The sequence below is a fragment of the Oncorhynchus tshawytscha genome, linkage group LG28 (assembly GCF_018296145.1).
Source record: "Oncorhynchus tshawytscha isolate Ot180627B linkage group LG28, Otsh_v2.0, whole genome shotgun sequence".
Lineage (NCBI taxonomy): Eukaryota > Metazoa > Chordata > Actinopteri > Salmoniformes > Salmonidae > Oncorhynchus > Oncorhynchus tshawytscha.
The window spans coordinates 7575649-7601202 of record NC_056456.1 but is presented as its reverse complement, the minus strand read 5'-3'; the positions used below and the strand labels follow the sequence as shown (position 1 = coordinate 7601202).

The window sequence follows — 25554 nt, the reverse complement described above, 5'->3', positions numbered from 1 at the left end:
TCACCACACAATCACTCTTTCCAGGACAGTCTGAGCCTGCATCCCTGGTCAAAAGCAGTGCACTACATATGGAATAAATAGGGTGCCATTTTGGACACAACGTCTGAGACACGGCCAGAGACACGTAACTACTGTGCCGTGTGGCATTCCTGCAGGTGTGACTAACAGTTTGTAGTGGTACACACTCAGTACATCGGTCGTCATCGGTCAACAGGGCTTGACGTCAACAGAGGAGAAAGAGAGCTCTTCTGTGGTGAGGGTGGAGGAGACTGGAGTGACAGGAGGAAACAGGGTTTGTAAACCACAGAGAGAGCTGGACACTGAGCAGACTTGGATTCAAATACTATTTGAAATAATTGCAAACACTTTATCTGTGCTTGATTGAGCTTGCGTGGCTTACTGGGCCCAATAGAATTGTTTCAAAACTGTAAAACCCCACCATCTGGAACTTTAGCCAGGCTAGAGCAAATATCTAAAGAAGTATTTGAAAGATTGCAAGTAGCATTTGAACCTAGGTCTGATATTGAGACACAGAGAGACATGTACTATAGAAACCTAAAAGTAGGGGCAGAGTATCTGGGAGAGAATTGGTGAAACTCTCAGACAAGACTTAAATAAACAGAGAGACAGAGAGGTTAGCAGGCCTACGTGCAGACGGCTCCAACACACAGCAGTCTGTGCCATGGCATAAAGACAGCAAGAGACATACAGGTTGCGTTCCAAATGACTCCCATCATAGGGCTATGATCAAAAGTAGTGCACTATATAGGGAATATGGTGTAATTTGGGATGTAGGCAAAGGCAGTTTAGACCCTAGTGCCATGAAATACAGAGAGTCAAGTGGAGAAGAAACATACTGAAACAGACTACTGTCTTCCATTGGTGCCATACCAGAACATAAATAATTTCAAATCAAAATCAATGTCCATTATTAGGTCATTGTTGTTTTTTAATCCATACACAAATGTAACAAATGTAAAGACATTCAGTTGTCAATATGAAGTATTTCTATTTGGATGTTTCAGACAGTACAATTTTCTAATATCTCAGAACATTTTAAAATAAACATTTATAAACATGAATATAGATACTATAATCATATAACTTCCAACATCGATTCTCATTTTTCTACAGATTCTTTGGTTTACCTTCGTTGTATAATTCAAGTAGGGTTTAGTTATGAATATAATACTTTATTGTCCAACTTGTATCAGAAATGTGTCTTTTTGCTGTTTTAAGTTATATATGTTAGGTTGAAGTGCTTGCTGCATGCTGTGTCTCAGGTCTGTGCATCTCATTCTGTAATGTGGAATCCCCTTCCCCTCCTATCTGTCTAGAGCGTTCACCCTTGGAAACACCCCCATCTTCAGGCCAAGCTCTGTCTCTGTGTCCATCACTGACTGAAGTAATCTCTTCACCACGTCAGGGCTCCTGAGGAAGACAACAACACAGCACTTAAAATTGCAATCTACAATACAACTAATGGTCAATGGTAATTTAAATGAATGATATACAGTGCCTAAACCAGGTTTTGCTCTAGAATTTTGCCTGTGCTTAACTTTATAAAGTTTATTTTTATCCTAGACAACCCCCTAGTCCTTGCCGATGACAAGCATACCCATAACATGATGCAACCACCACAATGCTTGAAAATATGAAGAATGATACTCAGTGATGTGCTGTGTTGGATTTTCCCAAAACATAATGCTTTGTATTCAGTAAATAAAGTTAATTTCAGTTCCACATTCTTGCAGTTTTACTTTAGTGCCTTATTGCAAACAGAATGCATGTTTTGGAATATTCTGGACAGGCTTCCTTCTTTTCACTCTGCCATTTAGGTTAGTATACCCCCCCCCCCCCTTGGGTTGTGCCGTGGCGGAGATCTTTGTGGGCTATACTCGGCCTTGTCTCAGGATGGTAAGTTGGTTGTTGAAGATATCCCTCTAGTGGTGTGGGGGCTGTGCTTCGGCAAGTGGGTGGGGTTATATCCTTCCTGTTTGGCCCTGTCCGGGAGTATCATCGGATGGGGCCACAGTGTCTCCTGACCCCTCCTGTCTCAGCCTCCGGTATTTATGCTGCAGCAGTTTATGTGTCTGGGGGCTAGGGTCAGTTTGTTATATCTGGAGTACTTCTCCTGTCTTATCCGGTGTCCCAAATGAATTTAAGTATGCTCTCTCTAATTCTCTCTTTCTCTCTTTCTTTCTCTCTCTCAGAGGACCTGGGCCCCAGGACCATGCCTCAGGACTATCTGGCATGATGACTCCTTGCTGTCCCCAGTCCACCTGGCCGTGCTGCTGCTCCAGTTTCAACTGTTCTGCCTGCGGCTATGGAATCCTGACCTGTTCACCGTACGTGCTACCTGTTCCAGGCCTGCTGTTTTCAACTCTTTATAGGCCGCAGGAGTGGTAGAGATACTCTTAATGATCGGCTATGAAAAGCCAACTGACATTTACTCCTGAGGTGCTGACTTGCTGCACCCTTGACAACTACTGTGATTATTATTATTTGACCATGCTTGTCATTTATGAACATTTGAACATCTTGGCCATGTTCTGTTATAATCTCCACCCGGAGATTATATTATTCTTCCTAGGTTTTGGCCTTTCTAGGGAGTTTTTCCTAGCCACCGTGCTTCTACACCTGTATTGCTTGCTCTTTGTGGTTTTAGGCTGGGTTTCTGTACAGTACTTTGAGATATCAGCTGATGTACGAAGGGCTAAATAAATAGGTTTCTCCTATCACAGCCATTAAACACTGTAAAAATAATATTTGTGGTGAATGGGTGTATTGTTACACTATTCAAAGTGTAATTAATCACTTCACCATGCTCAAACGGATATTCATTGTCTGCTTCTTCTTTTTTTACCCATCAACCAATAGGTGCCCTTCATTGTGAGGGATTGGAAAACCTTCCTGGTCTTTGTGGTTGAATCTGTGTTTGAAATTCACTGCTCGACTAAGGGACAATTGTATGTGTGGGGGTACAGAGATGAGGTAGTCTTTCAAAAAATCATGTTAAACACTATTAATGCACACAGAGTTCATGCAACTTATTATGTGACTTATTCCCTGAACTTACTAAGGCTTGCCATAAGAAAGGGATTGAATACTTAATGACTCAAGACATTTCAGCCTTTCATTATTTATGAATTAGTAAAAATTATAAAACATAATTCCACTTTGACATTATGGGGTATTGTGTGTAGGCCAGTGACAAAAAAAATCTACATTTAATCCATTTTAAATTCCGGCTGTAACAATAAAATGTGGAAAAAGTCAAGGGGTGTTAATACTTTCTGAAGGCACTGTTTGGTTAAAAACATAACAAATGACCAATTGTGGCTTTACATTCTGTATCAAGAGCATCTGCCCAGAAGGGTTGGGGTCAATTCCATTTAAATTCTTACAATTTCAGCTCTCCTGCTGAATTGAATTGACCTTGTTCCCCAGTGAAGCCAATAAATTGATATACATTTAACCCCCTAGAGTCTATTGACACACAAGTGCACAAATCTATGTAACATAATAAAAAAATTCACATCAAAATCCGTCAGTTTAAGCTAGAGCTGTCATGTTTTTGCATGGGCTGCTTCTCAATCCAAAGCATCCACCTATGTCGCCCTTCTGCATCTGTGGTGGAAAGTGGCAGAGCTTACAGCTCTGTTTGTCAGACTAGGGATCCCAAAAATCGGTCTTCTCATGAAAACGTCTGTAGCACCCAAAAGGTTTAGCCTACACACTAATATGTCAGCTTGGAACTTCCCCTCCCAACGCCTTAGACTTTTAAGAATGTATTTCTCCTTCCATAAAGGCATTTCTGTATTGTACAGTCTTTAATTAAGTAGTGATGGAAACCTAGATAGTGTCAAGGAGGATGAACTCATAGGTTAAGTATGTGTCCTTGTTGTTCAGCCTTGCTAATGTAGATGGAGGAGTAGGAATATAAGATAAAAGGTCATGCCTCCAATGTATAAGTCCAATATGAGTCCAATTAAATCTCTGCCTGTTATTTCTTTCATCCAAGGCTAATCATACAAATACAATATGTGCTTTTGAGGACAGCAGAGAAGAGGAGCGGTAATAGATTTTAAAAAAAGAAAATATCTACAGTAAAACGAGTTCTATATCGATATAACCTGAAAGGCCACTCAGCAAGGACGAAGCCACTGCTCCGGCCACAAAAAAGCCAGACTAAGGTTGGCAACTGCACATGGGGGCAAAGATTGTACTTTTGGGAGAAATGTCCTCTGGTCTGTTGAAACAAAAATAGAACTGTTTGGCAATAATGACCATTGTTATGTTTGGAGGGAAAAGGGGGAGGCTTGCAATCTGAAGAACACCATCCCAACCGTGAAGCACATGGGTGGCAGCATCATGTTGTAGGGGTGCTTTGCTGCAGGAGGGACTGGTGCACTTCACAAAATAGATGGCGTCATGAGGAAGTAAAATTATGTGGATATATTGAAGCAACATCTCAAGATTGTCCAAATGGACAATGACCCCAAACATACTTCCAAAGTTGTGGCAAAAATGGCTTTAATTAAGGACAACAAATGAATTGTCATAAAGTAACATTTTAAAGATAACCTTCACCTAGATACTTATTTGGTGAAAGCCACAGGCCTTTAAAAATAATGAATTAAACAACCATGTCTCTCTTACTAACAAATTTAGTTATGGGTGCTAACTTCACAATTCACTCAAAAAGAAAAGGCTCCATATGAAATATGCAATTTAGGATTTACACCATACAGTGTTAAAACAACATCCAAAATGACTTGCTGCAACAGTGTTTTGTTTAACACTAATAGGAGTTAACTTTAGATCAACACTAGTGTTGAATATAAATAACATTGTGAGTGTTACTTACCCCATAGTGTTACATTTCAGTAACACTGGCAAGTGTACTGCAGTGTTAATTTTTTACATGGCAGAGTTTTACGTTAACACTCAATATTAACACTCTAATCAGAATACTGTAGACTAGCACCATATGTAGCCTGAGATGGTGTTAAAATGCACTCTTTACTGTAAGTGTAAGTTTAACACTGCAAAATGTATTGCGTAGAAAATAACCATAGTTGTGTACTTACAAGCGATTTACAAGAAACCATTTCTACAAAAAAATCGATCTACTTCTCCATTATTTCAAAGCCTATTTTCAAAGCTTTAACAAGAAGTCACAGGCCTTTTCTCCCTGGAAGCTGTTCTTTATATCCACACCGTCTTTGACTCTCGTCATGTTGAACAATGTCTAGAACTGCTCATGTTTATGTGACCATCTCAAATATAACAAGCTAGCGTTTGGTTTGCCTCATTCTGCTCTGATATCTGTCCAAAGGCTTTATGATTAAAACCAGATTGTGCTTGCCCAACTCACAAACACAAGGCACAGGCCAGAAAAAAAATAGATTGCAGTTACACATATTCTGCACAAGAGGGAAGTACAGTATCTTCACAAAAGGGAATGCTCACTCTCTCTTTCTCTCTCATTATTTTCTTTTTAGTCCAGTTGATAAGCTAGAAAATTGTTCAATGTGGTATAGAAGGGTGAAAACTGACACATAACTTTTAATGCTGAAAAAAACTCATATTGTGCCATTTTAGCCGAGCCTCAGGTTGGCTTGTAGCACCATTTGTGAATATACATTTACCTGTGTTGACATTTTGAGTCTACATGGCTGTATTAAATACAAAGTTTCATACTGCTTATATATTATATATACTATGGCACTTTTAAGAAATGTGACATGAAATCTGATGTCCCTTTATGTTAAGATCACAAAACTTTTACAAAAAGCCAGGATATATTCAAATAAATATATCCAGCTACAGTGTACATATTTAACCAATTACACTCTAGGATAACAGTTTTACAAAATGGCCAACCAGCTCCATGGGTGTAAAAGTGTAAGGTTACTTTGTATTTAATACACATCTTTGAAAGTGAATGTAATGATGTGCGCTGAGAGTCAGGAAGCAAATTCAGGGAGTGAGTTTTTTTAATAAATAAATGAAACAAACACGTAACACAAACAACGCATAGACATGACCCAAGAACTGAAACAATGACGCCTTGGGAAGGGACCAAAGGGAGTGACATATATAGGGCAGGTATATGAAGTCCAGGTGAGTGTCATTATGCGCTGATTTGCGTAACGATGGTGACAAGTGTGCGCCAAAACGAGCAGCCTGGTAACCTAGAGGCCGGAGAGGGAGCACACCTGACAGTGAAAATATAAAAATCTTACTACAATTCTTTATGTTTTTTAATCAGTTGCGATCATAAGTAAAAAATGACATAAAAAGGCCTTATGGTGTTGGTTTATGGAATGTGTTCCCCAAACCAATACAACACTTTCAAGCTATTTTGGGGCCATGTAGACCCAACACAGGGGAAGCGTTGACCCAAAACATCAATAAATTTAGGGTACTTTAGGGTACTAGGGTGTAACTAGCCCCCTGGGGTAACTGTTCGCACCCCTGTAATTCATATTAAGATCACTTTCCCTGGCTGCCACTGCTTTTGCTCAACAAAAAATGTCCTCTGTGTCATCATAGCTTTTGGAGATATTTCAACAAAATAATTTTGTGATAAGTTTATCACATTTTTTTACACTTTGAAAAAGTTATTGATATATTCCAATGAAGTAAGATCTATAATTTGTTTTTAAATATACAAGTAGGAATGCCTTAAGATAAATAATCCACTTGTTTAGATAAAAAAAAATGTAGATACTTTTCTTGTAAATTAGTAAAATGTTGGATGAGTGTGTCGTGTCTGTGACTATCATTAAGTGTAGTCTTAACATTCTGTACACTCCCCTTGTCCGAAGGGTAAAAAATGACCCGCCTTCGCTCAACCCCTAAAATAAAGCGCTTCATTGAATTTTAAACCACAAATCGATTTTGCATGAAGAAATATCCTGTCATTCATCACAAACTTGGTGAATATTTGGGTTTTCCCTCTTCACAATGCAGAAAGACTGCATTTAGTCAGTGGACACTCCTCGTTTTTATTACAACACACCTGTCATAATTGTTTTCTTTACTAAAGTAGAGGTTTACAATTATTATTATTATTGCTAAAGGTACTGCATAGGTCAACTCTAATTAGCACATGTAGGACAGTATGCAAGTGTGTGTGCATGGACTTTGCATATGTATTTCTCACATGTGCAGCACATAGTATTTGTTTTACAGTCATTCTTTGGGGGCAGAATTGGCAACTCCTCCTCTAGCCTGTCCCAGCTGCAGCCTCAGGTGGATCAGGACAGGATTCATTCCCCTGAACAGCTTTCACAAGCGCTGCAGAGGCTGCTGTGCGGGGGTGGCACTCCCTTCTTTGAATGTGTGGGGTTATAAGTGCCTTTCCCAGCTGCTCCAGGAACACCCTCCTTTTGTTCCGCTTATCAGGCATCCAGGGTTGGTAGGGTTGATCTTGTTCCATATCACGAAGGCATTGTATGAGGACACATCAATTATGTTATGGAAGATAACCAGGGGCCAGCGGGCAGTCATCCTCCTGAAGCTGTAAATTCCAATCACCTTGTCCCGGTTGTCCACTCCTCCTTTGTTGTGGTTGTAGTCCAGGATGATGGCTGCCCTCACGATCATTGATCTCAGCCGTTTTGTGCAGTTTGCTCAGGAGGACCACATTCTTGTTCCTCTTTGGGAGGTAAGAAACTAGAGTGGTGGTGGAGGTGAAGGCAAACTTTGATGAGAAGGCATCTCTACCCCTTGTTGCGAGGAGTGCAGGGGGGAGCTCAGGCTTGTTCTTTCTAACTGTGCCAACCTTGTGATCTTCCTCTTCAGGAGCTGCTGGGAGTTCATAAGAGGTGAAGAAATTGTCACACGTGACATTTTGCCCCCTCAGTCCATCTGTCACATCAAGCACAACCCGCATCCCCTGGTTCTTCTCTGGGACTCCTCTGAACGGCCTCTCTGTGTAGACTTGCATCTTCCAAGCGTAGCTGGATTGTGCATCACAGGCCACCCATATCTTGATGCCATACTTTGCTGGCTTGCTGGGCATATACTGTCGGAAAGGACAGCGACCTTTTGACAAAAGAGATTACTATCAGTAATTAGTATCAGTGTCACAGAAAACAATCACATAAATCAATTATATTACAGCAATATATAATAAAATGAACAGTGAAAATCACTTACATTACAGATATGAAAATAAAAATTTACCTCTGAATGGAACCAGTTGCTGCTCCTGTTTCTTGAGGCCCAGGGTTGTAGAGGCATGACAGACACTCCACCCACTTCTCCCAGACCTCTTATGGCTGCCAGTTTGTCTCTCACACGTCTTGCAGGTCTTGACTCACGGTTATCAAATTGTTGCATTCTTGAGAAAGTGTGAAAGGCTTTCGGTGGCATCGTGGCACGGAAAATTGCCATTCCACTCTCTGCATCCCAGAGACTACATGTAGCCTCGCCTCGGGACCTATACACACTCACTAAGATTAGCAGCCCTATGTAGGCATGCAGGTCAATCTCATCCATCCTTTTCCAGTAGTCTCCATGTTTACGGAAACCCTCCAAATGTGTCATCTCCAGGATAATTTTTTTCAATGGCTGGTGTTATGAACATGTAGAATGTTGAGGCAATGTCCTGGGCATGGGCAACTGCATGTCTTGTGGACCCTGGGGTCATCCTTGACATTTGTGCTGCCATCCTGCCCTGGTTGTCATATGGTGACAAGGACCATGTTATTTTGCTGTTCTTTGACAAAAATGTTTCTCTTTCAGCTTGGAGGATTTCTTCTTCATTTGAAGAGGATGCATCGTGCTCTGGGTTGTATTCTTCCATATCTTCATCTTCAGATACCTCCTCCTCTTCCAAATCATTGTTCTCTTGTTCCTCCTGGACATCTGAAAAAATGAGTTCTACTACCTGTTGGGCACTGAAACGTGCACTCATGGCTTCAGCAAAGAGAGAACTGGGGGGACTGTCATCTGCAGCACCTTTATAGCCTCTGACTGCATTCCCCATTGGTAAACAATGCTTTCAAGAAATTTTTACTTAGTCTGAAATTGTTTTTATTTTGTCTGTGAACTTAAGTTATGTGTGGGGTCGTGGAGGGGAGATGCTGCACATGCACAAGAAAGTTTTAGTTTTGTTCAATCAGTAGCACACAATCTAAATTTCTCAGTGTGTGTGTGTGTGTGTGTGTGTGTGTGTGTGTGTGTGTGTGTGTGTGTGTGTGTGCCTCAAATGATGATCAAAAATGACCCTAAGACAATCTTTGTACCCTGGTCGTGTACAGCTTTCATGGAAATATGAACAAAGGCGATGTTTCACTTTTTCTAAAGTTGGGGTCACTCTAGGACAAATATCATTTAGGTGGTTTTCTCTGCTGTTACCTCTCTGCAAAGACAACAAGTAATGACATCATTGTGCACCAATGATATGACCGCTGTTTCATTGATTGACTGTATTTTAACCCAATGACCACTGATCGTCTTGAAATCTAGCTGGGTAGATAGCCAATGAGCTGAGGTAAACAGCAATATGTAATGTTTATGTTTTGGAAGACCAACCCATGTAGTAAACTCCGGCGTAAAGAGGTTCATTCACCATTGCCGATTCATACCGGAAGGAGCCACGCATGTTGCGCACAACATTGTTTTGGTAAAGCGCATATTCAGCTGTTTATATATCAATCAGTATGGCGACGAAGTCAGGGAAAGCTAAATCTAAGTCTAGATATACAGATGTACACACAATTTTAGAAGAAATTGATCGAGGATGATTCATTTAGCGATTCCCAAATGGAGGAATATTTTTTGAATGGAGAGAACATCGTTTTGGACTGGTAAGTTCTTCTCATGCTAATGCCATTATTTGAAATTAATGATATTTAATATTATTTGTTAAAGGAAATAGCCTATTTGAGGCTGTTGAGGGGAGGGCAGGCCCACAACAATGGCCAAAGTGAAATGGAGACATTAGATACAGCTGGTCTGTTGTAATATAAATGAGACAGTAGATCTAGCAGGTCTATAATAATATATTCAACCTTATGTTCCCTGTACTCTATATATCTATCTGTTTATTATTCCTGTTGATACAGGGCTCATATGTGAAACTATTCTTACTGAACATTTTCTTTCACAGTGACACTGACTCCGAATGGGAGCCCCCAGTGCCAAGGTGTCCATCCCCCACTGAAGCTGGTTCATCCAGCTCCAGCCACAAGTGGTGTTCATCTGCCCAAATTTATTTCTGCAGGCATGGATGTGCCTCAGGGCCAAAAGGGCACAGCATGGAAGCATCGCTGTGTTCTTTGCAGAATGAGGTCCCCCATCACCTGCACCACATGCTTGGTGACCCTCTGCTTTACAGCAGAAAGAGACTGCTATGGCACCTGGCATCAGCAGCACAATGTTGTGTAGAGGACTGAGGGTCTTCCAAATATTGAAATTGTTATTTTGTAAATGTATCTATTTTTTTCATGTTTTTTTCTCAATGTTTTTTTTTGGGGGGGGTGTTAGAATACCATTTTGGTATTTTGTATATAGTTATTCCATTCAAAATGTATAACTACACCAATTTGGCCACTTGGGTACATTTGGGCTACTTGTGTGGGACACCGGGGTGACTTCATGATAAATGTCATGTAGCACACTCATTTTGGAAGTTATATCATTCTGAAACTTTGCACAAGAACTGTTGCCCTCATGTTTTTCACTGAAATTGTTCCCATCATCCTATCTGAATGTTTGTTTTATCTTGTTCATTTTAAAGATGATGATACAACAATAAAAATAAAAAACGTATGTTTTTTTCATTGTATTATCTAAACCAGATCTATTGTGTTATATTCTCCTACATTCAATTCACATTTACACAAACTTCAGAGTGTTTTCTTTCAAATGGTACCAAGAATATGCATATCCTTGGTTCTGTGCCTGAGCTACAGGCAGTTAGGTTTGGGTATGTTTTCAGGCGGAAATTGAAAAAAGTAGGGGGGTAAACCTCTAAGAGGTTTTAAGTCAGAGAACGCCAGGACAGAGTCCCCACGTTGGAACGGCTACAATTTTATAGGCCATCGGAGACCATACAGCTGTAGTTTTGGCTACACGTCTGGAAATGGTTCAACTCTGAGACTATCGATCACTACAGAATAAGAGCAAATCTTAGACATACAATTACTGGTCTGCAGCTAGAAATTACGTAAGTCTAGAACGAGAATACCGACAACCGCCGAAGCATCGATTCTATAAGAACATTACCGAAATGTACTCTGAAGTACCCATTCTAACCACCTACAACTAAGAAAGACATTGTGTCTTCTGGGAAAGTTTACCAGAGACTCTGATGAACTCTACAGGACAAGCGACTGTTTTCTACGGAGAGGCAACAACAACATACGGGCGTAAATATATACATTTGAATTATTCTCGAATAAGCGGCCGTTCATGTGCAAAGGATTAGCATTTCAATGATTATAATTATCCACTTGGTGTAGTGAATCCGTTTTCTCTGTCTCGCTCTCTCAGTCCCCACCCGTTTCCTTCGTCTACCAAGCTGCCATATCGGCTTCGTCCGCGGGGACTTTTTCTTTGTATCATGTAGAACCCAAATATCTACTGTTTGTTTGTTATGTAATACTGTGTGATTATTTAGTTAGCTAGTAAATAAATCATTAGGTCAATATGTATATTGCTGATTCATTATGGAAACTAGGGTTTGTGCAGATATCCAAAGGTTTGCAACTTTCACTAATAAGAACTGATGAGGTAATAATAATAATTCATTAATAAGTGACTGTTTTGATAAAATATGAAAATATCTGAAGAGTCAATTTGGGAAATACTTCCTAGTTAATTAAAGTTTACATGATTAGTTTAATCACGTAATAACAATTACACATAGAGGATTGATTTGATCAAATAAGTCTTCACATTTAACCCCTGTGTTGTCGAAAGGGTAAAAAATGACCTGCCACTATGTTTAACTGATAACCCACAGGACGGTAGATATCCAGGAAGAGGGTTGGGCAGCCCTGTGGTACACTCTCTCCCTCAATACTGCATGGCAGTTTCTACCAGGTATTTATGACCTGTCGTAAAGTCATAACATTTGTGGTGGGGAGAGCGAGAGAGGGGGGAGCCATGATATACACCCCCAAAGGGCCACATTGTGACCAGTGTGTTACGAATGTGTTTCTACCTGTCTTTTAGAAAATGACTGGCCCAGTTATTGCTAGTTTATGCTAACTTGCTAGCTAGCAACTTCACTAGCAGAAAATGCTAGCCATCTAGCTAGTTAGCATAAGCTGCTAGGAGTGCTAGCTAGCAACCTTACTATCAGATTGTCTGAGGTAAAATACATTCAAAAGATAACATAACTTAATTGCAGTTTTAAATGTTTCCACTAGTGACTGATAGCTTCACAGTTGATGTTACTTTATAACCTTTTAGCTATTTTACACAGCATTTTATGTTATGTAGGTAGATAGCTAGCTTTGTTTTTAAGAGAGCTTTTCAATTGGCATCTCTCCCCCTGTTTTCAGTCACAGGTGGGGACTGGATTGGTGGGCTCATGAGGGGTGCTCCAATTTTACTGGGGATAGCTTTATTTGGGACCTATGTACAATTTAGAATTGTGCAATAGCAGAGCATAAGAAAGTTGCCACATCAATGTTACACTGAGTTAATTAGTTAAGTTATTGTATGAAATGTTATATTCCAATGTCATTTAATAGTTTTGGTTATATTCCATTCCAATATTATATTCCAACTATTGAAAATCTTTTGATCCTGAATATCATTTTAAAGACTGCTGGGTTTTAAATCTTGCATTATTCAAATAATATTAGGTGCATTTGTACATAATGGATTGTATCGAAAATTAACAACAAAGAAAGAACAAAGAAAATTCATGTGAGTTAAAAAGGTGAGTTAAAAAGAGGGACTTTACATCAAATCTCCTCATAGTGCGGATATTAATGGTGACATGTGCAACACCACTTCCACCCCATATTTTATTTAAATAATTAAAATGAGACAACTGTACTTAGCTTTTAAGTATTACTTACTAAAGAATGAAATGGATTTTAACACACTTGTGTGAAATCCTATGCCATAATCTTCTACCAGGGTAACTGGCACCCTCGGGGGGAGGGGGGCAGTTACCCCGGTACTTCAAAAAAAATCTACTTTTCATGAAATAATAAAAAAAAAGTGTAAACTGTAGCCATTTATTTCCCTTTATAGTTTATTTGACTAAGCATGACTTTCATCCATATACCATTTTTTTTTCTCCAAACGTTGCTTTTTTGTGTCAGCAATTAGACATTGTTCTTAGAGGGGGGCTAGTTACCCCCTAGTACCCTACATGCATTTTCACAATTGGCCTACAGGGGGCGTTATATACCGACCCAGGGCTTTGATGAATGGCATTATATCAGGTGTTGTTAAGTGTTAAAAATTATTAAAGTGTGCCAATTTTCACGCTTCTTTACCAAATCGAACAATATTGTATTTTTTGGGACCTTATCTACTCAAATATTTATACATGGTGCATCTCTGCAGCCATTTAGACATGTGTTCTGGAATTCTTGATTTGTGATGTTTAATGGTGGTCAATTAGATCTTTCATGTGTAACACAATCTTTATAAATATTATATCTGTTAATGATAGTAAGATAAATGTGTCAGGGAGTTATTTTGTAGTCCCGTAATGCTCAGATATATATTGACTCATGACTGTTATCCTATAAATACTTAGTGACATTTGTTTCCACTATCAATCTCAGATGTCAGTGTCTCGTTACAAGAAATGATTCAACTCCAGCCTACTCTCCACTTCTCTGAAGTCATGATGACTAAGATATAATGAGAAGTGGGAACTCATGTGACATCAACATTAGCAGACACACAGATACACATACACACACACACATACAAGCAATCATCTTGCATTTTCACAAATATAGCTGCTCAAATATTATTTTGTATAATCAAATTGTTATACTACCATCATGAAGTACATGCATCACGTACATATATCAGATCGATGAAGGATCTTAATTTGAGCCAGTTATGTGTTATGTGGATTATAATACATTTACATTTTTGTAGGGGTTGATACATTTTTGGTAAGGGAAAATTAAGTTGGAAATTTCCAAGTGGGAATTACAAACTACAGAAGCCTTTTTAGATCTCAACAAAACTACTAGTTTTACATTTCCTGCATTGCAGGTAAGTGATCAAATTAAGATCCTACATCTGTACATCAGCAGCCAGGTTGTGTAAACCACAAGCTGCCTGCTCTCTATTTCTTTGAAGTCATGAGTCAGAACCATTAGGAAGGAACCCATTAAGGCTGGGAATTGCCAGGGATCTCACAAAGAAACCCATTAGGGCTGGAATTGCTAGGGATCTCATGATATGATATTCTCACAATACTTAGGTGCCGATATGATATCTATTGCAATTCTCACGATTCTATATGCATTTCAATTCAATACTGTGATTGTATTGCTCGCCTATGTCTTCTGCAGAGGGAGAAGAGAGAGCCATGATAAAACGAGTTTTGATCATTCATGGAAATAAAAGTGCTGAAAACTAATTGGCTACTTTATTAAAAAGAAGATGGAGAACAAGCTATGAAGAAAAAATCCTGGAGTTTTAGTGCAGGTACAGCAATCTAAAATTATATTGCGATATAGTCAAAACAATATGATCAATAATCAAAAATAATATCCCAGAGGCCTCCCAAATGGCGCAGAGGTTTAAGGCACTGCACCGCAGTGCTAGCTGTGCCGCTAGCACAGTGTCAAGAAGCAGTGTGGCTTCGCTGGATTGTGTTTCGGAGGACGCGCGACTCTCGACCGAGTCCATACAGGAGTCTCCCGAGTCCGTACAGGAGTTGCAGCGATGGGACAAGACTGTAACTATCAATTGGATACCATGAAATTGGGGAGAAAAAGGGGTAAAAAAAAGACTAAGAAATAAAAAATAATATCCCAATATATAACTTTATAGAGTTTTTCCCCCATCACCAGCACCCAAGTGACAACATAAGCAGACACACACACAAACACACTTACCATGTCCCTGGTCAGTCCCTCTCAGACTACCTCTCAGTGTAGGTCTGTCCTTGTCATATATGTTCCCGGCCCCCACGGAAGTGAGGCTGTCCCCTCACACCATGCTGGAGCTCGGTCTGCTTTTCTCCAGGTATGGGGGTGTCTTCAGGGCACTGGGAGGCAGGGCAGGGTGGTTAGGGTGGGTAGGGTAGGGTGGCTGGGCCAGGTGGGGCAGGACCGGCAGGGCTGACTGGGCCGGGTAGGGTGGTGGAGCCAGACCCTTATTAAGCCTCTCCACCCGTCCATTGGGGTGGGGGTACAGTGGTGGTTTCTGGCTCCTACGAGACGGGACACTGTATCCAACCATGGCTGTGGGGATAGGGGTGTGGGTCCGTAATAGTAGGGATAGGGAGGGAATCTGTTCTAGCCCAGGGGTCTGGGTCACATGGTTTATGTCTCTGGAAGGGCCAGGTATAGGAGGGTCTTTGTTGAGCCCCCGTCTTTCCTGTTTGGAGTCTTTGGAAGGGCTCGGGCTCAGGGGGCTCAGGGCTGTGACCCCAACCCGGTTGGTTTTGATGACTGATGCGGTGAGGACATAGGACGGAGAGGTAGTTTGTATGGTGACAGTATGGTCAGGGTCTCTGTACAGTAATCCCTGGTCTCCATTAGTCTTCAGGTCAACAGTCCTAATCTTGTGGGTATACATCTGCTCTCCAGTACTAGTCTTCTGATTATACATCAGGACTCTGCAGTCTCTGGGGTTGGGGATGGCGTCACCACCATGAGGGGAACTGTTACATGATCCCTCTTCCAGGTCAATGTTAGCTGTCAGCAGATCAATCTGTTCAACCACCTAAATGACAATACATAGTCAATATACTACATTACTAAAATACTGTATATTAATACATTATACTACATTAATTAACACTACATTATACTACATTATGATATGACATGTCAGTTGATTGCCGCTTAAGAGCTAAGAGTTATGAGATGTAGATTTTGTTTTACAGCGTACAGTATATTACAGCCCTATTGCATATGGACACCATAAAGCAAACCATAATTCAGAACCTGTCTCAAGACAGGCTCTTTAAAGTGTTGCTAGTGTCTCTGCCAATTTCAGCAGCAGGTTTTAGCCAAAAGGTTCATGTGAATAGCTTTAAATCAATGCAACTACAAGAAATGATGTGAAACACAAGCAATGCTATCTTGTTCCATACTTGCCTGCAATGTATTTTTTTCTGCAAAGCTGAATGCAAATGTAATTTAAATGTCATGTACCATTACATAAACAGAAAGAGAGGATATCCATTGATCTGTGTCTGCTTTGTCTCAGATGTCAATGTAAGCATAGACCCTGCTGAAATGTATACATAGACTTGAGGTTTACATAGCCTCGTCCTCTGATCTCTGAGTACATTTCAGTCAACTCCTCTCCCTATGTCTATTTTACTCATAACATGAATTCATTACAATTCATAATGAACACATTAATAAAAACATATCCATCAAAATGATTGCTGGGTCCTCACTTACAGATGAATCACATGATTTCACATGTGGAATCATGTGAAAATAACGTGTTTTTGGAACACTTCACAAGTGATCACATTCATTTCACATACACTGAATATACCAAACATTAGTAACACCTTCCTAATAATGAGTTGATATCCTTTGGGTGGTGGACCATTCTTGATACACATTGGAAACTATTGAGCATGAAAAACCCAGCAGCGTTACAGTTCCTGACACAAACCGGTGCGCCTGACACCTACTACAATTCCAAAGGTACTTAAATCTTTTGTCTTGCCCAATCGCCCTCTGAATGGCAGACACACACAATTCATGTCTCAATTGTCACAAGGCTTAAAAATCCTTCTTTAAGCTGTCTCATCCCATTCATTTACACTCATTTAAGTGGATTTAACAAGTAACATCAATAAGGGATCATAGCTTTCACATGGATTCACCTGGTCAGTTTATGTCATGGAAAGAGCAGTTGTTCTTAATGTATACTCAGTGTGAGATCACATGTGTTTTTGGAACACTTCAAGGGCTTGGTAAGTACAGTCAATGGAAAATGAGATGGACGGAACTCAAAATGATAAGCCTTAATAATTTCAACACGATGCGGAGGATGGCCAGCTGATCAGATAATTATATATTGTAACAAAATAACGAAACAACATATCAGAGACCTTAAATGGTAGAGCAACCATCCAATTTAGCCACCAGAGGCAGATTGTTGATTTAACACTAACTGCTTGGTTTAATTTGTTACCCATGGTCTAAGTGGAGTGTGACAATATACTTCTTTGACTAGGCTCCTGACATCATACAAGATTCAAAACGGCTTTTGAATACAGTACTAGTCAAACGTTTGGACACACCTACACATCCAAGGGTTTTTATTTTTACTATTTTCTACATTGTAGAATAATAGTGAAGACATCAACACTATGAAATAACACATATGGAATCATGTTGTAACCAAAAATGTGTTAACAAATCAAAATATATTTTAGATTCATCAAAGTAGAAACCCTTTGCATTGATGACCACTTTGCACAATTTTGGCATTCTCTCAACCAGCTTCATGAGGAATGCTTTTCCAACAGTCTTGAAGGAGTTCCCACATATGCTGAGCACTTGTTGGCTGCTTTTCCTTCACTCTGCGGTCCAACTCATCCCAAATCATCTCAATTGGGTTGAGGTTGGGTGATTGTGGAGGCAAGGTTATCTGATGCAGCACTCCATCACTCTCCTTCTTGGTTAAATAGCCCTTACACAGCCTGGAGGTGTGTTGGGTCATTGTCCTGTTGAAAAACAAATGATAGTCCCACTAAGTGCAAACCAGATTGGATGGCGTATCACTGCAGAATGCTGTGGTAGCCATGGCAGTTAAGTGGCCTTCAATTCTAAATAATTCACAGACAGCTTCACCAGCAAAACACCCCCACACAAACATCCCTCCTCCTCCATGCTTCACGGTGGGAACCACACGTGCGGAGATCATCTGTTCACCTACTCTGCTTCTCACAAAGACAGTATTTGGAACCAAAAATCTCAAATTTTAACTCATCATACCAAAGTGCAGATTTCCACCGGTCTAATGTCCATTGCTCAAGTTTCTTGGCCCAAGAAAGTCTCTTCTTCTGATTGGTGTCCTTTAGTAGTGGTTTCTTTGCAGCAATTTGATGGCATGATTCACTAAGTCTCCTCTGAAGAGTTGCTGTTGAGATGTGTCTGTTACTTGAAGTCTGTGAAGCATTTATTTGGGCTGCAATTTCTGAGGCTGGTAACACTAATGAACTTTTCCTCTGCAGCAGAGGTAACTCTGGGTCTTCCTTTCCTGTGGCGGTCCTCTTGAGAGCCAGTTTAGTCATAGCACTTGATGGTTTTTGCGACTGCACTTGAAGAAAAGTTAAAAGTTCTTGACATTTTCCATATTGACTGACCTTCATGTCTTAAAGTAATGACGGACTGTTGTTTCTCTTTGCTTATTTGAGCTGTTCTTGCCATAATATGGACTTGATCTTTCCCCAAATAGGGCTATTTTCTGTATACCAACCCTACATTGTCACAATACAACTGATATGCTCAAATGCATTAACAAGGAAAGAAATTACACAAATGAACTTTTAACAAGGCACACCTGTGAATTGAAATGCATTCCAGGTGAGTACCTCATGAAGCTGGTTAGGAGAATGCCAAGAGTGTGCAAAGCTGTCATCTAGCCAAAGGGTGGGTACTTTGAAGAATCTAACATGTAAAATACATTTAGATTTTCTTAACACTTTAGTGTCTATTACGTGATTCCATATGTGTTATTTCATAGTTGTGATATCTTCACTATTATTCTACAATGTGGAAAATAGTCAAAATAAAGAAAACCCCTCCAAACTTTTGACTGATACGGTATATGACCAAAGTTTTTGCTCATCCATTTAACAAACATCCATGTACTTTGACTGAAAAAAGTAGGAGGATTATATAACATGTAAGTTTATATTCAGACATTGTAAAAGTCAAAGGCAATGACTCTTGTGTTGTGGTCAAATAGCAGTCATTTACCCAATAGTAATTTACCATGTGTACTCAAGTAAAAATAGTGCAAATGTGACGAAGTAACCGATTATCAAAATGCATATAAATCCTTGTACAATTAAGTGTATACGTTTATGTATCTTCACCTATATTCATTGTAGTGATTCATATTTCTATATTAGGCCTATACTATAGCCTGTATTTTGGTCTGAGTGACTCCAAGAAGCTCAATTCATATTATTAATTTACTACATGTTTGCCTATAGTGGGCTAGGCTTGCCTATATCAACATTGAAGAAAAATGGTGCTGATATATGCTAACCCAGCTAATAACACATCCATGTCAATGATGATAGCTCTATTGTTGATCTGAATGTCTATAAAGGCTAGGCCAGTCAATCAATAGCATGGGTAACAGAATTGACAGGAAAGCACAATAAGATTTTGTGTCTTTTACTGCATCAGTTTCATAAGTAGTGAAGCCAGGAGGATGCTAGGCTTCACCTAGTGGATTCCTGGAGTCGTTTTAATTGGCTGAGATGGAATTTGTTAACGGATATAATTATCTAATCAGCTGGCCGCCCTTAGCATTGGATGAGAAAAGCTAGCAGCAAGCCATTTGATACCAATGGTTTAAACCATGGTCTAAGCAAAAGTTCCTGTGTTTGGCCCCACACAGATCTGGGACCAGACTAACTGCTAGGTTAAACATACAGTATTGATAAAAGCTCAATGGACAAGCTAAGGTATGAAAAATTAGACAACACTGGGATGCTTTCAATTTCATTTTTTCTGGATTAACCAGGCTATCTACAGCAAAGGGTTCTTACCTCCTTCATCTCCACGTGGACCTGTTTGAGACCTCCCAGGACCCCTTCCAGGTCTGACACCACCTGTCTGATCTGCTCCCGAACCAAGCCCTCCTTCTGCCGGACAGAACCCTTGTTTTCCCGGACATGACACTGGTTCTCCCAGACCAAACACTGGCTTTTCCGGACTGAACCCTGACCATCCTTCTGCTTCACCCTCTGTCTCTGGGGGTCTAAGTCTGGGTCTCCTCCCTGGTTCTGGTTGACTCCCTGGCTCGCTGGCTGTTTGGCCCTTTGGTTGAATCTCTCTTCCCTGCCTATAGTGGCTCCATGCACTGGTCCAGTAGCTCCATGTCTTGGGGTTCTATGGCCAAGGCCAGGCCCACAGTGACTCCTCTGCCTGGGCTGGCTGACCAACTGTTTCTGGGGGACTTCAGTGGAAAAGAAAGTCTTCTGAACAGAGTCAGAGCCAGCAGGGACATGTCGTCCATTACAGCTGTCCACTCCTGCCCCACCTACAGCGCCCCCAACCTTTAATCTAGTAGTCCTCTCCTGGTAGTTAGTTCTATCTCCCACGCCCTTAGAGTACACATGCCTGGGGCTGGGACCACCACCACCACTATGTCCATTTGGCATGTGAGGGTGTAATTCTCTTTGTTCAAGCGGTACACACCTGTCCAAATGATCGTGTTCATCTCCAGCATATCCCCAGACCTGTTCCTCTGGACTGTAGCTGTAGCTAGTCTGTCTGTGTTTCAACTGACCCCAGACCTTTTGTTCTGGACCGTAGCTGACTAGCTGTCGTTGTGTCAGCTTGTCTTCAGGACTGTAAATGTAGCTAACCTGGCTGTGTATTTCTTGTGGACTGAAGCTATTCTGTCTTTCTAGCCTGTGGTTCGACTGACCCCAGACCTGCTTTTCTAAACCGAGACTAGCCTGTCTGTGTTGCTCTTGTGGACTATAGCTAGCCTGTCTTTCTAGTCTGTATTTTGACTGATCCCAGATCGGTTTCTCAGGACCGTAGCTGTAGCTAGCCTGTCTGTGTTTGGTCCGCTGACCCCTGAACTGTGTGTTTGCCGGGTCCAGGGGGAGTGATGAGGCTGACGCGTTTCTATTGCTGTTGAATGGGTGTGTCCCGATCCCTATCCCAGCAGTGCCACCTCCACCCTGTCCCACATAGCCACACTGTTCTTTCACAGGGGAGTAGAATATCAGACCCAGGCCAGGCTCCACTGGGCAGGTCCACTGGGCAGGGTTGTAGTTCCAGGGGTGGCTGGGGCTAAACTGGCCTGGCTGAGGTTGACCATGCTGACCCGGCCCGGTGAACACTGGCCTCCTCTGTGGGGCACTGTGACCACTTACACCCCATCCAGCTCCAGCTTCAGCACCACTTCCTTCACCTTCTCCTTCTCCAATTTCTCCCCCTCCACCATCTCCTCTTCCTTCACCTCCTCTCTCACACTTCTCTAGTCCAGGTTCTATATCCTCTGGCTCCACAGGGAAAGGAGGAAGGCTGATGTCTCCTCTGAGGTCCAACTCTGGGTGGTCTGGGTGTGTGGGTGGTGGTCTGTACCCCCCTGGTCCTCCCTGGTACAGCGTGGGTCCGTATTGGACACAGTGAAGGCAGTAGCAGTAGTCGTCTGTGTTTTGATGAATGAATCTATAGTGTCCCATCCGTGTGCTGTCTGAGTACATGTCAGAATGAAAACAGTCCGTCTAGAGTAGAGGCTGCTGTGGAAAACGCCTTAAACAACAACTGGTTTCCTTCTCCTCCCCTCCTCCTCCACGCTGCTCTCCAACTCCAAACTAGCCATTCACTCAAGCTGTTTTCCTCATCTATGACTGACTGCACCGCAAAACAAAACTTTTTTTCAGCTATGCTCTTTTTTTCTTACCTAAGACTTCCCTCCCCCCTTTCTTCCTGCCTCTTGTTTCCCCTTCTCTTCTATACTTGTTTTTCTCTATGCTCTTTTCTTTCTTTCCCCTGACCCCCTCTCTCACTTTTCTAACTTTTCTCTCACTCCTTCACCCTGCAGCCCTCTCTCCTTCTCGTGGCCCCTCTTTTCCACCTCCCTCCCTCCCCCTATCCCTTCTCTCTCTCCTTCTCTCTCTTTACCTCTCCTGTTTCGTTCCTCAGTCTTCAGTCTTATTTGTTGCTGCAGGCTTCCCGTCGCTCTCCCTCACTTGGCTTTGCATTTCCCGTTTCCTCCCTTCCCTTCCCCTCCCCTCCTCCTATTTCTCCACCTCTCACACTCTGAGTCTTGCTGCTATTTCTAACTCTCTCTCTTCTCTCTCATTCTCTCACACAGTCGCCTGTAAATGTCTCCTCTCCCTCTCTCACCCTCTCTCTTTCCTCCACCGGAGATCTAGTTCTGTGTGTTTCTATCGTCCAGTCAGTCCGTTAGACAGCGGTGTAGCTGTGTGAGTCTCCTGCTCCAGTACAGCTTTCTGAGCTAATCAGCCCTGCTTGCTAGATGGTTACAACCTGGCACCCTTCAATTAAATGCAGCTTGGATAGAGCCAGTCAGGGAATCCTCAGCCAGTGAGAAAGGAGTAGGACACTGATGAGAGAAGAGGGGTTTCAGCAGCCACAGACTGCATGGCTGAACAGACCCGACGGACGCCTCTGACTAGAGAGACTGAAGCACTGCCCTGTAGAGGGAGGGTTTAAACTCTCAGACTCTACCCCTCGCTCCTTTTTCTTCTTCTCTCTCTCTCTCTTTATTTCTTTCTCTCTCTTTCTCTCTTTCTCTCTCTGGTCTGAGTTTACAATAAAGCAATAAGGTTGTACATCTTCACAGTTAAACTAAATGAAACTCTTTTCGAAACATATGGTGTAGACAGTATATTTACCTTGACTTAGGGCTGTTACGGTGACCATATTACTGCCATACCAGCATTGACGAGTCATGACCGCAGTCACATTCCATGTGACCGTTAAGTCATGGTAACATGGTAACAGGCTTTTCCAAGCTCTGATGCTGTTGATGGTTTTTAGTAGCCCAACAAACTTGCTAACAGCCTGGTACTTAGCACTCAATTGTCACTCGAATCACTCTGATATCAATGCAAATGTTATCAAAAATCAAATCAAACACTTCATGAGAGCCCATGTTGCGTAACAATTGCATGAGAAAACAGATTTTTGATGGCCTCTATTAAAAAGAGGAGGATCTCATCAGTTTTCTATAGCATTGCATTGCTTTACAACAGGAATATAGCCTACCTGGCTGGCATTAAAATTAACCACTGAAAAACTGTCCTCCATTCGCTATTTAAGTGCATAGAAGACATGTCTTTTTTATGCCCTTGTTCTGAGACAGGTGACTGATAATGGTCCATTCATTTTAGAATATGTAAAGACAACATTAAATGAAGAATATTCTGATGGGTGACCATATTAGCCTATCACTTGCCCAGAGTGTGCAGTCAGGCAAGAAACAGCACATGCCTTTTTAGTTTTGACTTTTTCAAATCATAGTTGCACGTCTCATGTAGCCTAGCCCATAGGCCTATATGTTTTGATAAGGTTTGTATCACAACTAAAGTGGCCAAATAACTTCTTAAAATGAAGCGCATTAATCCGCTTTACAACGGGTGTAGAGCCTAACTGGCATACATAGGCTGTGCGTGAGTTTCAAGTATGGGGAATATAAATTTCACCATAAAAATGCACCTTTATAATAAAGCATGACAACAATAATCGTATTTGCAGTCACTTTTGAGAACAGTACATTCGCGCTTATAGCCTATAGCCGTGTGCGCATTGCTGCGCTTATAATGTGGAGAAATGGCCTAATAGTTGATCATTTGATGCCAAGTGAGGGAGAGAGACAGGAAGCCTGCATTCCAATAGAATAGGTAAACTTGTATACTATGGGGAATAGTAGATTTATGTAGTCTAGTGCTTTTGCTGTTCGTTAGGCCTACTCATCTTGTTGGCTGACAAAGTAGGCTAAATATGGACAGTTCCTCTAACATCTTCAATATGTGCCTCGAATTTTGATAAAAGGGACATGCGCAGTTGCATCCCCATTGTGTCTGTCTTCACTTAGTCTACTTCCTTGCTGAGATGCCTGTGAGAAGGAATTGATCACGTGACGGCATTGGCTAATAAGAATTGAGATTACATGAGAGAACCATGTGAGTGAGAGATGCTTTGTAGCACGGCAGCCGGGAGAAGGGAATAATAATTATAATTAAAAGTCACTTTGGCCGCAAAAGGCATGGATTTTTTAGGGGGCGTAACGGCCACACAAGGGGATGCCGCAAGGAAATTTGAGGCCTGGGAGAATATTATCAAGTGCTATTCAAATTGTGACTGAGGGACTGAAGAAGTGTGTGCAGCCTGCACAAGAAACAAAACAGAGCTCATGTCTTTCATGCAAATTTCTTCAAATTATCATAAGAGTCGCATCCTGCGGCATCCTGCGGCCTTTCTTTGTTGACCACTCAACACAAACTAGCTGCATGTGCGCACTTTCCAGTAAATCATTTAGAGAAAATATCCTTTCTATTTTATTCAGTTATGTTCAATTGTATTCTTCATACTATAAAAGAATGAAAAATTCTGCAAATATTGTCTGCTAAATTAACTAGTGTAGCCCACAGCCATATCAGGGCCTAACATAAGGACAACTCAGAGCATGCTATTCTGTTCTTCTGAAATAGACTACATTTTTTCATATCATGTTTCTTTAGACCTGTCTAAAATAAATAATGGATATATTTTGATGGTGTCAGCAATACTAAATTGATTTATTAGACTTTTTAAAATGAAGATGCTCCAAAGGTCTGAATCAGTGGCTTGTAGGCTATGCGTGGAGATGCTAAACGTGTTTATGCTAATTAACGAGCAATTACCATAAGACCGGCAGATATTTGCTTGACATTCACCAGCTGACAAAATGTTATGCCTCAGCCCTACCTTGACTTCACTTACATACCATAGGCCTTACATCTATTGCCAACATCTATGGTCAACTGCAGTCTGTGGGGCTGAGCTAAACCCCAATTGATTTTAGCTACAGTATGCACACAATTCTCTCAACAGTAACTTTTCTCTCTCTCTGTGTGAGTTGTACGGAACTGTACCCTTATCCTACTCCTCCTCTGTTCCTCTGGTGAAGTAGAGGTTAATCCAGGCCCTGCAGTGTCTACCTCCACTCCCATCCCCCAGGCTCTCTCATTTGTTGACTTCTGCAACTGTAAAAGCCTTGGTTTCATGCTTGTTAACATTAGATGCCTCCTCCCTAAATTTGTTTTATTCACTGCCCTAGCACACTCCACCAATCTGGATGTCCTAGCCGTGTCTGAATCCTGGCTTAGGAAGACCACCAAAAACCTTGAAATTTCCATTCTTAACTATAACATTTTCCGACAAGATAGAACTGCCAAAGGGGGCGGTGTTGCAATTTACTGCAAAGATAACCTGCAGAGTTCTGTCTTACTATTCAGGTCTGTACCCAAACAATTTGAGCTTCTACTTCTAAAAAGTCTCTCACCGTTGCCGCTTGCTATATACCACCCTCTGCCCCCTGCTGTGCCCTCGACGCCATATGTGATTTGATTGCCCCCCATCTATCTTCTGAGCTCGTGCTGCTAGGTGACCTAAACTGGGACATGGTTAACACCCCGGC

General features: G+C 41.3%; 1 protein-coding gene across 1 annotated transcript; it reads right to left on the bottom strand.

Moving 5' to 3' along the window:
* Positions 1-924: 924 nt before the first annotated feature.
* On the bottom strand, positions 925-22545 carry LOC112226588. The gene is made up of 3 exons (XM_024391016.2): positions 19937-22545; positions 15072-15903; positions 925-1431 (listed from the first exon to the last, which is right to left on the bottom strand). The coding sequence occupies exons 1-2, from the start codon at positions 21608-21610 to the stop codon at positions 15166-15168; spliced, it is 2412 nt and encodes an 803-aa protein (XP_024246784.1). The 5' UTR covers positions 21611-22545; the 3' UTR covers positions 925-1431; positions 15072-15165.
* Positions 22546-25554: the final 3009 nt, after the last annotated feature.

Bases quoted from the DNA above. Each gene is read 5' to 3' on its own strand.
- LOC112226588 (XM_024391016.2), bottom strand. From the start codon at position 21,610: ATGTACTCAGACAGCACACGGATGGGACACTATAGATTCATTCATCAA. The intron at 15,904-19,936 runs GTAAGAACCCTT...ATTGTCATTTAG, and splicing joins TCCACGTGGAGATGAAGGAG to GTGGTTGAACAGATTGATCT.